At 44.4% G+C, this 14,674-nt stretch overlaps 1 protein-coding gene across 9 annotated transcripts in view; it reads right to left on the reverse strand.

The window, feature by feature from the left end:
• The window catches only part of robo2 (roundabout, axon guidance receptor, homolog 2 (Drosophila)), a 364,614-nt gene that overhangs the window by 156,148 nt on the left and 193,792 nt on the right, over window positions 1-14,674 (reverse strand). For all 9 annotated transcript variants that reach the window (XM_049575692.1, XM_049575687.1, XM_049575690.1 and 6 more), the window contains one exon: window positions 9,987-10,313. In XM_049575692.1, the coding sequence (XP_049431649.1) occupies window positions 9,987-10,313 (327 nt within the window). The remainder of the gene's footprint in view (window positions 1-9,986; window positions 10,314-14,674) is intronic.

A 14,674-nucleotide genomic window follows, 5' to 3' on the forward strand; every position in this document is an offset into this window, starting at 1 on the left:
CTTTTAAAGATCGGAGGAGTCAAATGAGCGCACTCATCAGTTAGCCACACACCCCTTGGTGATCGCTCAGTGTCGTTAGATTTCATTTCCTGTGGAATAAGAAGATCTCGGTGGATCCAAGACAAATCTCTGCAATTATAGCCACGCTTAAGATGATTCACTGCCATCATATCCTTTCTGTGTCACTGGGTGGTGTGTGCAATTGTATATGGCATCATTATCAACAGTAATCATGGGAAATACACTAACAATAACATAGATTATTTAGAATTTTACTCAAACAATATTTTCCCAAATACTATCCTTTATGAAATGTATGGCAAGCAAAGAGAAATATACAGAGAACTGCCCATACACCTATCTAAACACACACACACACACACACACACACACACACACACACACACACAATGAAACACAGGCAAACATGGGAGGCACCTGCATGTTCGTTAATAGCTTTGCCCTGGACAGTGTAGAGCATGATGGCCAGCAGCAAGAGGCACTGAGATAACATTCTGCTTAGCATTTGAATGGGGTGTTCTGATTTCTATTCAGTTGGCCTTTGGCCATGCTAGTGCTTAAGTGGTCTGGGCAAGTCTGTCTGGTCTCTACTGTGCCAACCAATGTGCAGGCTCATATCTGGCAATGTGCAATGTCTGTCAGTTTCCCGGTCTGTGTGTCTGTCTGTCCGTTTGGCTGGATGTGTGTCTGGCTGGTTAATAATCAGCCTGGCTAGCAGCTAATCATCCTCCCAGCTGCAGAAGCAGGTGGCCACACATACCACAGCTCCCAGTCTCATTCACCATGTGATGTCATCTCACTGCACCTGGTCACCCTACTTCACACATAACTGAGGTAGCCAGCTTCCGTCTATGAAATGTCTTTGCTGGTCCTGAAGCTGATAATTGTTGATGCTTATTTCTCGTCCGCTCCTGTAGTGAACTGGTGGCTGCTGAACGAACAACATTAAACCTTCGTGTCCCCTCCCTCACCCCAGCCAAGCTTAGGACAGATCCTGGAGCAGTCAAACAGGCAGAGGCAGCAGTTAGGAAACACTCCACATCGAAATGGGAAGCCATTAACTCTGCAACACACAAGGTCACCTTCAACTAGACACAGCAGCCACCCAACTTCCTCTGCTGATATGCCCAATGGATGCAGCGGCGCAGTCATGTAAAGGTCAGGCTGTAAAACAGAATGGAACCACAGCTGTCTCAGAAACCCCACTCTTAAACACTTGATCTTGTCTCCCTTCACTTTTGAAAGTGATCAAAATGCTTTGAGTATCACTTTCAAACAGCAGGAAAGGAAATGAGAGAGGGAGGGAGTGGAAAGGGGGAAAGAGGAAAGAGTGACAGAGAGAGGGAGAGGGAGACGGAGAGAGAGGGAGACAGCAGAGATTGGACGATCAGGTTTCAACTCTGGACTGCAGCTGTTGAGGGCTCTGGTGGCTGATAGGTGTCCCTTACAGCAAATGTAATCCAAGCCAAACACAATATCTGTCTACGCCATCGAGAGATCACCAAGTCATAACACATCCAGACCCACCATAACTCTGCCGTGGCCCAGGGCCAAGCGAAACCTGGTAACAGTTTAAGGGACGCCAGAAAAAATTTTAAAAATCATTAAATCAGCACTAACCAAGTCTGGTTGTGAGAAGGGAGGTCCTGGTGTTTTTTCTCTCAAAACCGCAAAATTGGCAAAGTTGTACACTTTAAAATCTCAACTTCCTAAGGCCAAGGTTTCCCATGTACCCCCTCCTTCTTTCTCCTAGTTTCCTACTTCCTCTCGATCCACACAGTTCACTTGAGAATCTAATGAAGCTGAAATGCCGTGTCTCCTATGTTCCCAAAGGGCTACTTTAGGGAGGAACTGTCCTTAATGTTTGCACAACTAGAAAAAACAGCCACAAAAGCCATTTACCTTAAGCGTTTCTGGTGTGCGCCTGTGCTCTTGTGTTAAGTGTGTACTTGTGTGTAAATGTGCACAAGCGCTTCGAACAAGACATATCCATCAGAGTGCCAGAGTGCAGCGTGACAGTCGTAAGCTAAAATAAACAGGCTGAATCATGGGTCTGGTTGAGTCCTGACCCTTCCACAAGATCAATCCCCGGCAGTATTGTGCACCCCACACTGTTGCGCAAAGGCATGTATGCGTGTGAATGAATGTGTGTTTAAGGGTGTGTTTGAAAGTAACCAAGGAAATAATGGGCATTTGAAGCAGGAACATCAGTGCAGAAATAACACAGAATTCCACACACACCGGAGGGTGAATCAATTCCAGCGACATTTGATTCAAACCCGTATCAGCTAGCGCCTGAACTTCAGCCCTCCACCCTGTCACCTCCTCCCCAGCTCCATATGATGGATTACCATCTCTGGCAGTCTCACAGGGTCTGAGAGAGAGACGGAGAGGGAGGTGGGTGGGGGAGGTCAGTCACTACAGGGACACATTCATCGAAGGAGAGCGCTAGGTTAAGGAATTATGGTTTGACAGAGATCTGGGGTGGATAGGAGAGGGCAAAGGGTTCTCCAGGGGTCAGAGGATCCAATCCCGGCTGGACTCAATGGCAAGCCACCCTCCGAACGCAGAGTCTACAGGGATTTTACTCAGGGTCACATTTTCGATTAATATTATTATCACTCACTTGTCCCTTCGCCCACTTGTCAGCAAATAGAGAGGTATCAGACATAGTCATCTAAATGCTGGTAAACAGCAAACCTGTGAAGCAATTTAAAATAGATATACAGTTGGGAACCCCACGTTAGGTTATCTACACCTAGGCTAAAGAACGGATTAATAGACTGATAAAGTATGGTATTTTCTGGAGGATAATTTGATGATCATGAAAATAAATATGCTCACAGAAAAAGTGAAAGCGGCACAGGGCTTGAATAAATTACAACCACAAGTCAATATCAAAACAGAAATCAAAGTGCAATCCACCCATGAAAGCAGGAGCCTCTCACCCTGTCTGTGTTTTAAAGCTGATCAATAATCAGCCTGCAGACACATTTCAATAATTTACAGCTCAGTCTACTTCCAAAACTGTCTGATGAGAATAAAAGAAGTGGCAAGGCAGGGTAAGGTTATTTTATAGAACGTGCTTGTCTGAAGGTGCTCACTTGCTCCAACAATGCTGCCAAGCTGGTACAATTTAGGGACTCGATGTTAATGCAAAGATTTATTTTTCAGTGACCGCTGAGCGAGTGCCCACGGTGTAAAGCACGGGTGATGAGACATGAGGGGGTGGAGGGGGCAAGGAGAACGGGGTGAGAGGAGGTAAAACGCAGGCAGGAGAGACAAAGCAATAGGCCTGCATTGTCAGAGTGGAGAGGCCATCAATAACAGTGTCACTATAAAGAGAGAAAGAAGGAGAGTGTGAAGGAGTGAGAGTAGGGTTTATAAAGGAAACACAACAAAACCTGGTGCGACGGGTGCTTCATCTTGCCGGGCACTAATGGGCGTGAGAAGCGGCTGGCTCAGCATTCTCTGCTTGACAGCTCACTCCTCTCCTGACAGGGCCGTGGCATCCATGACGGAGCGCCACACACTTGTTTAATCCAGTTTATACACTTGAAGGTGGCACAATGGTCGAAGTGGAGAGGTGGAGAGTGAGGAAAAGGGGAGAGAAAGGCCCCGATAAAGGGGGCTTAGACAGATGGTCAAAGGTCATCCTAAACTTGGATCTTGTTAGTGGCGCTCCGTCTCTTTGCCACCTTCTCACCACTCTTTTCATCTCTGTCCCCAGCTCTTGATGCACTACTCCATTATTGCTGTCATCATTCAGCCACACAGTGCCTCAGTCTAGTTGTGCTATGTGTCCCATCTCCAGAACTTCACTTGTTTCCTCTGAAGGTAAGGAGGTAACACAGACAAGCTATTTCCCTTGGTGGAGTTGGGGAGGTCAGAGCTGGGACACATGGCCCGCTGAGGATAGCAAAAGTGCAGTCTCAGGACTTGTGTGTGTGTGTGTGTGTGTGTGTGTGTGAATGTGCTAGTTTGTGTGTGTAGCAGTGAAAGGTCAGAGTGCTAGTGGTGACTGCAGTGTATTCCTATGATTTATCTCCCTGTGAGAGTTTTCCAAATATCTGCTCCATTTCTGCAGGCCAGTCTCTTTCTATGCACTGCTCAGGAGTTGTATTGTGGTGGGAACTCCTCATTTACTGTGGCCATCTGTGGCTTATAAATGAGAGAGAAATCTGCACGCGGCTGTCTATAGCTGGTGGGAACTGTGTGTGTGTGTGTGTGTGTGTGTGTGTGTGTGTGTGTGTGCGCGCGCACGAGCGCACATGCTTGTGTGTGGACATTGGGTGAGTAAATCCCAATAGATAACAACACCTTTTTTACAGAGGTCAGCAAACTCCAGCTGCACAGACACTGAGCTGACACATTTAATCAGGGATTTCTCCTCTCTCACAGTTTATCAGGGGAAGATATTTCACACACTCTTCCCCTGCTCTCGCCATTTCTCTTATCGCAGGGCCACATTCTCACCTTTTCTGCATCCATACTTTTGCTTTTGCTTTCTTTCAGAAATAAACTTGACCACGTTCAGCAAGAAATATCAATAGTCCTACCTCTGCGGATAATTCGGCACCTGGTGCAAACCTCCTGAACAATGAACAGTGAGGGAACTTTAATCAGGAGAAGTTTCAGCTGGTTGCAATCTGCATTTCTCACCACTAGATGCCACTAAATCTTCCAAAATCTTACACACTGTTCCTTTAAGTACCCAGTAACCCCTCATCTCTGTAAAGTGAGCCAAAACAGACATGCAAAGGTGCAGGAAAATCGGGCATAATAATTGTATTAGACTGATCCTTAACTCTGTGTTCCACACATCCCACCACCCTAACAAGCAGACACATTGAGATGTACTGCGAGAGCAAAACATATTTAAATACAAATTAGGCTGTGCTCAGTTTTCGAGTCTGTGTTATATTTCCTAACTGTGGCATGCATCATTAATGTGCTGTAATGGTTGCATTGTTGCTGCTTCCTTCATTACCCTTCATTATTTCTCAAGGACTTCAGCGCAGATTAAACCTACTGGGGCCTACTGAGGTTTGTACAAACGTGAGGGCAGGTGTTTGTGTACACGTTTGTGTGAGAGTGTGCGAATGTCTGTTGTTTGTGTGCGCCTGTCATTCCATTTTCTCATTTCTGAAATGGAATAATGAGTCCAGATGAGCTTGTGAAAGGCTCGGCAGCGCGGCTCAGCCTGACTCCCCACCTGGCCTGCTCCTCCTGGCCTGTCCCTTTATTAGCTTCCCCTCATGCTGGACACAACAGGAACAGCTTGGTACCCTCCTCCTCTCTTCACCACTCACACCTCTCCCAACTCTATTTTCCTGCTAATTACCTTGTTGTACGAGCACCAAATGCTACCTAACGATTCACTTAATTGCAGAAGTGGTACATTAGATGATATCAAAGGACCTTTTTAAAAGTCATCCAATCCCATTCCAAGCGGCATTTAGAACCAACCCAAGACATCTGTTTCATTTCTGTGTCATTTGCATTTTTAAAGGTTACAAACTGAGCGATGCGGCAAAGGATACAGATACACACCTCAAGATTCTGTGTGTTGGCTTCTTTGCAATGCCTCTCTCCCAAGACAATTACATACATTTAATGCATGCATGACCACATACACATCAGAGGGCCAGAGTCACATTCAACACTCAATTTAAAGTGCAACCGTTCACCCCACAAACTTGTATTTGGAGCACTTTGCACTCGTGCTACTCATCCACCTGCAAAGATGGGGCTAATTAACATTTTCCTCGGGATCCTATCGCCCCAGGTGTGCCTTGTCACACTTACATATACACAGATATCTGCAGTGCTAGCAATTTATTCAGCAGTGGTGGCTGCAGCTAGCATTTCTGACACAGGCTTCACAATGATTTATGAACCTGCTCATTGACCTAGTTTATTCTGAAAAGAGAAATCGGGGCACAAACCCTCGTATATGCAGCATATCCATCCAGAGGAGCTGGCCTGCAGTCAGTTTTGGAGAGCACGGAAGGTAGAATGAGATTACAAAGCAGACTGCTCTGACACCCTCCAGGCAAAAACATTTACAACTTCCTATCTTCTGAAGTACAGGACAGTGAACAACAGCTAAAATGAAATATCTCCCCAAATGCAGCAAAGTGATGTCCAGGCATTATCCTCACACTCTGCACACGCACCATGGACTTAGCTAACATAAAGCAGTTCATTCTCTCGTCCACCCATTTGTGAACAACGTGTGTTCAACATCTAACACTTACAGGAGACATGTCTGAAAGACTAAGCCCAGTAACGGCACAAGTCCCCCCAATCTGGCCCACATTAATAATGCAGAGGCACCTCTCAGAGGCCTCTTCCCCCTCTTCCTCTCCACTCCACCTTTCCTCCTCTAAGACAGAGAGTGGTGAGTGCTGCCCAGCTTGATGTCCAGCATGCAGCAGTGCCGCTTTGCTCAGCGGACACTGAGTTCAATCTGTTTCAGAGCTGCAATTAAATTATCTCACCGGGGTCCTGCTCAACCACTCGTGAACGGAAGGGGGGCAAAGGTGTGTTCAATACGAGGGAGGGAGAGAGGGGAGGTGGAAGATGGGGGGGGTGGCAAGACATATCATACACACAAACCCAGTTCAACATGGATATAGATTTAAATGCTGCTTTTTCTTGTGCGATTAGCTGTGGCTTTACAATCACTAGACGGATGTCAGGACCTGATAAAGCTAATCACCTCAGTAAGCCATTGCTCTGGGATTTAGCACCCCCACCCCCCTCTGCTCGCCAAGCACCCCTGAAGACCTGGCTAAAAGAGAAAGCAGAGAAAGCCCAGGGCATGGAGCGCTACACAAAATGGCCTTCTCCTCTTTATTTCTTGAGGAAATAAAAATACACAAAGAAAATATGCTGCAGATGGTCATATCTTTATGTCACTGAGGAAAATAGAACTGATAATGGCCTTATTGTTACTGTCAGTGAATAATTACTAGTTATATATTATACAAAGAAGTGAATCATGATAATCTGGTCTGTTGACTACATTTAAAGGAACAAGGTGCAGGATTTAGGGGCATAAATTGAACATAAAATATTTAATATATTTCCTTTGCTGTAAAGTCACCTGAAAATAAGAATCATGGCATTTTTGTTACCTTCGAACCAGCTGTTTATATTAATATATGTAGTGGCTTGTAGTTTATAGAACCTGCCATGTTGCGCAGACCTTGTTTCTCTAGTAGGCCAGAATGTATCATTCAGCTTGTGGTCAAAACCTCCTGAACATCTGGATCTTAAGTTATCAGACAAAAAAGGTGAGCACACACTGGCAGTTGCTGGGAAAGACCTGCCAAACAGTGAATGAGAAACACTGCTTTGTATCATGAGACCACTTTTTTCAGTGCTTTTACTGGTTTTAATCCCTTGGTCTGTTTGTTTCAGAGAGAAAAAGGTCTCCAGTAAAACCCCCCCAAACAATGAACATACAAATTCTAACTGGGAAAAGTTTCAGCTGGTTGCAATCTCCAATCCTCACCACTAGATGCCACTAAATCCCTCTAAATCATACACACTGCTCCTTTAAAAGACAGACTAACTACTCTATGTATAACAGAGATGGAGGGAGAGAGAGCAAGACAACAATGGAGCTGTGCTGATTCTGTCTGTTGTAGGCCAGACACTTGATTGGTTCAGACACCAATCCTGCATATCAGCTTCGGGACATTTCTACTCAATATCCCTTAAATGACTCGTCATTAAAGTTGCAACAAGTCATTAATGCCTTAATATAATACCCTACCTGCATATTTCAATCTCCTTTCTTTCTCTTCATCTCCTCAATTTACTCTAAAGTGCCTCTGAGGGCTCTGATCTGTTCATAATCGAATAATTCACATTAGCAGTGTTCTACTTTAATAAAACATAATTCACTGTCACATCAGAATCAAGTTGCACAGAACTTAGTTGAACTGCACTTGACCCACCAGCACATCCATTTCTTACAGCCACACTCCATCAATGTCAGGCCAACACTGGTGTCATTCTCAAACTGTGTGTGTCTCAGGTCGGGTCAGGTCAGGTCAACAAAAGCAAAATTGTGTGAGGTGGTGTGGAGCCGATATCGGTTTATCTGGAAATGGAATTGGATGATCAAATGCCACTTTGATGAAAAATTAAATTTAGATTGGGAGTCAGTTTAATTAATTTAAAATCTTTCCGGTAAGGTATTTGAGTGTATGAATATGCTGCCTGATGCTGAGAGCCAGAATGAAAGCGTTTGCCTAATAAGTGTGGGGGGTGAGAGTGTTTTTTATTTATTTTTATTTTTTCAAAATGGCACTGTTCTGTTCTGTATCCTTGTTTACTCAGAAGGTAGCCTCAGGCTTTGCCCTGAACCTCGCTCTCAAACCCAATATAGCTGATAATACCAATCATACGTGTGCCTTTATTTCTTCACCTTAGTAACTCTTCCTTATCCCCTCGTCTCCTAGCCTCCCGACCCCTCACCCCTCACCTTAAAGCCATTCAAGCAGGCAATGCCTCCATTCAACACCCTCTGCTGCTCAACCTGTATTACACGAGAGAGGGAGTGACAGAGAGAGTACCGAAAATAAAGGCTAAGAAACAGTATGAGAGGGGAAAAATAAAATAATCTAAAGACTTCATCAATTTTTCATGAATTTTCATTTAGACTGGGAGAGCCCTCTTACAGCAATCGATAGATCAAGCTGCTGTCACATAGTTAGCACCTGAGGGCAGCTGAGAGGCCCTCGGGAAAGCAGGGGACTGGATCAGAGGCGGAGAACAACCCCCTCCTCTCAAACACACAAAGTCCATTTCCCAAAGATCACAAACCAATGACCACAACCACTGATCACTGTAATCACCCAACAGGTCTTTTTTATAACAAGGAAAGTTTCTGATCAAAACATTGTCGAACATTTACAGGTTTGCTTGTTTTGTGTTGACTATGGACAATGACAGCATAGCATTTGAATCTAATTGTGACTCTGCAATGCCAAGGGTTCACATCGCCTATCATGATATGAGATCTTAAGGTCTCCTCTCCACGCCAAATCACGCAAATCAAGTCAAGCATCCCAAAACACATACTATAGTGGGATTATTTCTCATGAAACACAGGACCCAGCAGTTAAAACAACATAAGGACACAGAGACTTTCTGCTCCACCTTATGGGCAATTGAGGTGCCTGGGAGCCACTCCACGGGAATCCCAGCCTTAGTCTGCTGGGGGGGAGGCTCATCTTCAAAGGTAACTTAATCCACAGCTCAGGTTCTGCCTGTCAGTGTTCACCAACACAGTCCAGGCAGCCTGTGTCAAATGTCCTTCAGGACTTTGATCTGTGTCCGTCGTTCTACCCCCACTCACCTGTGAAAGACCCATATCTACCATACCATCAAATGCTTTATGTCCAACTCAAAGGTCTGCCAACAACATCAATATACCTTCTCTGAGGTAAAAATATATCAAATTCATCTCAAGTGCTCCATTAAAAACTCATTCTGTACAAGTCAATTAATCCACTAAACAATGTCACTCATAGTGAAGCTGCAACTGTGCTTAACTGTACCTTTGAGACCTACAGGAAATTACACAGTGTTTGCAAATACAGAACACCAAAAAGCAAGATGAGGCGAACTCTTAAAATAGCATAATTTCAGTTACCTCAAATAAAATGCTGATTTGTTTACTGTTATTGCCTACAGTAAAGACAATGTAATTTTCCATTATGCATAAATGAAACAAAAAATTGGACAACCCTGACAGGAAATGTTCAAATACGGTTTCTCAATTATCTTGTGCTCACTGTAAATCCAGTCTTTCCATTATCTCCAAGCAGCAAAATCAAGACTTTTCTTCATCTAGCCAATGAGTGAATTAAATTAAATGAAAAATTGCATCAATGCAGCAAAGAGGAGAAATTAAAAAAGAAAGAGGAGACAGAGTCCTGACTCACATGCTACTTCCAAAGATGCATTGCGGCTGACAGCTTCTCCCAGGTAGTTCCGGGCCACGCAGACGTAGGCTCCCTCGTCCGGTTTGCTCCGTCGTCCATGAACGATGCGAAGGAAGAAAAGCGAGCCACTGGGCAGCAGCATGCGATGAGAACGTGGGTCATCTTTGTCCGTTTCCACCCGCTCTCCATCCTTGTACCACTCCACTGTCGGGACTGGCCGCCCCTCTGCTTTACAGTTGAGAGTGGCAGGCTCCCCTTTGGAGACAATCAGGTCAGAGGGGTGCTCCACAATCCGGGGTGGGGAGTCCTCCTGGCGCAGACGGGATCCTGGAGGAGAAAGAAGAGATGCAATTATTTATAGAGCACATCATACAGACAGCATTGTTTCGGTTCGACATTTTAAAAAAAATCCAGTAACATATTAGCCAGCAGGTACACTATGTGGAAAATAGGGAAAAACTATGGGTTAAATTAATAAGCACAACGAAAAGTAGCAGATTAGGCCTCAAGATACTGCAGAAGAGCCACAGGATGAGGCTCATGTGCAGTGTTAATTTTTTCAATGAAAACTATGTCAAAAAATGTTTGTTGCCAACCTTTTTCCAGTGACCAAAAATGACTTATAGAAGCAACATAAATATATATTTGTAAACAAAACTCTGAAGATATGTACTACAATTTTAAAATAAAAAACACTGGGATTGTGAAAGTCCAATGATCTGCAGGCATTACCGAGCGCTGCTGCTCAAAACATCTTCTTTTGAGAAGTTAATTTACTCAAGTACTTGAGCAGTTTTACTAATGTAATCACTGACTTCTAAGCACCATCTTGTGTGTCTTATTAGCTGTCTTCAAAGGCTAAGCTTAAGGAAAGCTGTAGGTCCCCATTGACGAACTTTATATAGCCACAATCCCACTGAAAATGAGACATTAGCCCCCTTACATGCGTGTTCAAGACTGGGATGTCACGCCATCATTCTGCCTCACCTTCTTGTATAAAAGATACAACTGAGGAATGGGGGTCAGAGTTGTCTCGCCTTTAAGCCGTCAGTGGAGACAGTAATAGTACTGAATCAACATTTGTATAAAAGAAGCAGCCAGCAGGACGGGATTGGGAGATTTAAAAAGCAGCTGGCAGCAGTTACCAGCTGACTCTGAGACAAAGAGCAACTGAAAAAGTCTGCAAATTGGGAAAACAATGAGATTTGGGAACTTCTTACTGTCCAAGCAAGGGTCGAGATCAACTGCTATGAAACAGGGATGGTAAATGACTGTTATTGCCATGTCATTCCATTGTTATTCTTTAGCAAGTGCCCCCTAACGTGCATGTTATATGTTGTGTTTAACGTCACACCTGCTTATTTTTGCCTCTGTAACACTGGCATGCCCTTTAAAATCACACAATGAGGCAGCATTATGCCTGCCTTATTTGGTTCTGTATAAGACAGCAAAGCCAGTGTAATAAAGGGTCTTTGTTGCGGCCCTATTGCGGGATCTCTGTGTAAAAAGGGTTAATGTAAATTAAAGCACTTTTCTTAAATGTGACAAACTTTTATTGAAGAAGGCTATGACTGATAACTAATGTCAAAATCAGGCACCAAAATCAGTATTGCTAGGGAGAATGACATCTGTGGGATTTCCCCAGGCCTGCTGCTACAACTACCCAGACCTTGACAAGCAGTGGAAAATGAATGAATGACTCCAACTAATAGTTTGCAAAGCCCGACTTGGGTTCGAAGCATGTAAAAAAAAGCATATATTGGACCCTTTAATCACCATTTCAAGCCAATCAAAATGCAGCCATCTGCTCTCTCTACCCTTTTTGCAAGGGCTTGTGGGTAATTGGACCCATGGGTGAACACTGAATGGAGGCATACAGTCAGCTTACATCTGAGCTACACATCCAAATTATATATCTGGCTTTCAGTGGGGTGCAAACAAGTAAAACTGTTGAGTCCACTGTTGTAGAAGTGTACATGTGATGTGAATATGAATGCCGGGGTCCAGACTCGTGTCAAATGCTAATCCCCCTGTGGCTGAAAACCTTGGCCCACTCCTTTTTATTAGGGCTTGCAGTGGGTAAGCTCTGGGAGTCTGGCAGCTAAGATAATGGTCCCCGAGTCAGAGTACTCTGTGTGTCTGTGACCAGGTCTTAACTATGGAGATAAGATGCTGTAGGCCACACACACATTCACATCACAGAGGCCCTGGGAACCATGCAACAATCAAAGAGTTTGATCCAGCATCAAACAACCACAGACACAGTAAAGGGAATGGGGAATGATACAAAGTTTTCCAGCCCTTTCTTTATCCTCTTCCCTTTGAACCACATTCAATACCCCATCAATAACTCTGATTCTGTTGGCAGCCAAATGTTAACCAGTCAGTGTATTAAGTAGAGTGCTGGGCTCTTTGTCTTAAAATTAGTTGTTGCAGGTGTGCATGTGATTGAGCTGAGTTGATGACTGTGCCCTTCCCCGGGGCAGTGCAGTGGGGTAATAGGACGATGCCTGCTGCACAGAAGAGCAGTGTACCACATAAGCTTTTGTGCTTATGTAAGGGCTAATTTCAACAGGGGATGAAGGCAAAACAGTGGAGGTTCCAGCTCTTTGTTTGCCTGGGTTTGCACATGTTCCACTACCCCTTATACTTGAATCTCCCAGGGGAAACCAGGCCATGCTGCACCCCGGTCTTTTCTGCCCGAGTGTCTACGGGTAAAAGGACAGGCGCAGCTAGAAACCCACGGATCAGCACAAAATACACTTCAAAGATTCTGAGTGTGCATACACATACATGCACACACTGTGTGTAAATGTGCACTAGTTCACCATTTGTCTTAACAGGGATCAGGCATCAGACAGTGGCATATTGACCCCTGAACAGGAGGTAGTCTGTTCTCTCGTCTTCCTAATTTGGGCTAATTCCCTCCATTTCCCTGTCATTGATTAGTGATCAGGCATAGTGTCTTCCTCTAAGTGGGGCCACAGACAGAGGTTTGTAGTAGGGGGGCAGTGATATCCCAACACAGTCGTAGGGAAATACATAAAATAGGCATAACTTCTTATCCACACACTACCACATGGTGATGGGCACAAAAAATTGTGCTGGCAACACAAAAAACAATCCCAAAGCAAAGTCTATAACAATTTCTTTGTGAACGGTCACAGTTTGGTCAGGTCTAGGGAAAGAAAAACGGTTAACTTCAGATGACAAACAATGGTTACGTTTAGGAAAAGATTGTGGTTTAAATGACTACATACGGGAGGTAAGTGCTGGAAACTTTGGTACTTGCATAGTTATGTAAAGTCTGTTAAGTCACAAAACTATGTTGACTTTTATATGATGATTGTTTGACCCCATCCACCACTCCACTTAATTTGTTCGTCCACAGTGACAAAACATCCTTGTTGACTTTGCATTGGCATTGTAATCATTTTGCCAGCATGAGCTTGAGCTGGGGCTGGATTTCCTGAAGTGCATGATCTAATCTCACTGGTATTATGCAGAAAACTGAAGGTCTACTATTGGTGGTGGAGAAAAACATGTACAGTATGCAGCTGGCAGTTTCTAACACAACCTCTTTCACCAGTGGTAGGTAACAGTAACCTAGCACGCAGTCAGTTTCTCTGTCAGCACAGGAGCAGGGGGGCAAGTTTGTATTCTGGCAGTAAGTGACCTAATAAATGAAGCAGTAATTAACACTGTGACATTGATAAATGGAGGGCAAGATAAAGGACGGACGTGGAGACCCCCATCTCCCTCAGATGGAGTGTCAAACACACATTCATTCCTATCTCATTGGAGCATCTGCTTCCTTCATAATCCACAGGCCCTGCGGTGGCTTTCCACTAAGGCCAATGCGCATGCACAGTGCTAAACTGCGGTGACTCCATTCGATTCATATCAGTCTAATTTCTTTAAATCCAATTTGTATTCCAATCTACTGCCTTCTAATCACTTAAACCTTGAGTCTCCATCTGCTCTCCTCTTTCCTGTGGAAATGAAAACAGCAGATGCCTCTACAATTGTCCTTTCACTGCCAGAAAAAGCTGAGCTGGGTGCACAGAGGGGCAGACGTGACTGGTCAGTGTCCTTCCTGATCAGAGGTAGTCAGGTGCAGAGGTAGAAAAGGTTAAAAAGCACATCCGTATGCCATGAAATATGTTTTAAAAGAGGCAAAACTTTCTCAATACTTGATAACCTCAACATGTAATCCTTGTCTGTTGCTGAGGAAGCTTCACTTTTTAAAGGCACAAACAAAATTGTTTCATGTGATTTTTTTACTCTGCACTCATGTGGCTCACATGTCCTAGAGATGTTGTCCAAGAAGATCAAATAAAAAGGCCCTATGTATATCCCCACTGCCTGCCATCAGGCCAAGCTCCTAACAGAAGTGAAAGTCAATTTTCAGCTTCCTATTGGGCCCCCTTTCTCACTCTCTTTACGGTAAATGGGCTTTCTGTTGCCCTTTTAATGCGATCATTGGTGCTGTGCAATCAAGTGCTCTCTGAGCTGAGGCGAGTGCACTTCACTGGGTCTCAGGGCACACGCTCCAATCAAAATGCTGTGTTTCGCCCTGTCTGCAATAACACCACCATTACTTTTCACCGCTGCTGTGCAGTCATCCTCTCCTGGAGGAAAGCAGGGACCAGAGAACAAACAAACAAGCACACAGACAGAGAATGAAA

Source organism: Epinephelus fuscoguttatus, linkage group LG5, assembly GCF_011397635.1.
Source record: "Epinephelus fuscoguttatus linkage group LG5, E.fuscoguttatus.final_Chr_v1".
Classification (NCBI taxonomy): domain Eukaryota; kingdom Metazoa; phylum Chordata; class Actinopteri; order Perciformes; family Serranidae; genus Epinephelus; species Epinephelus fuscoguttatus.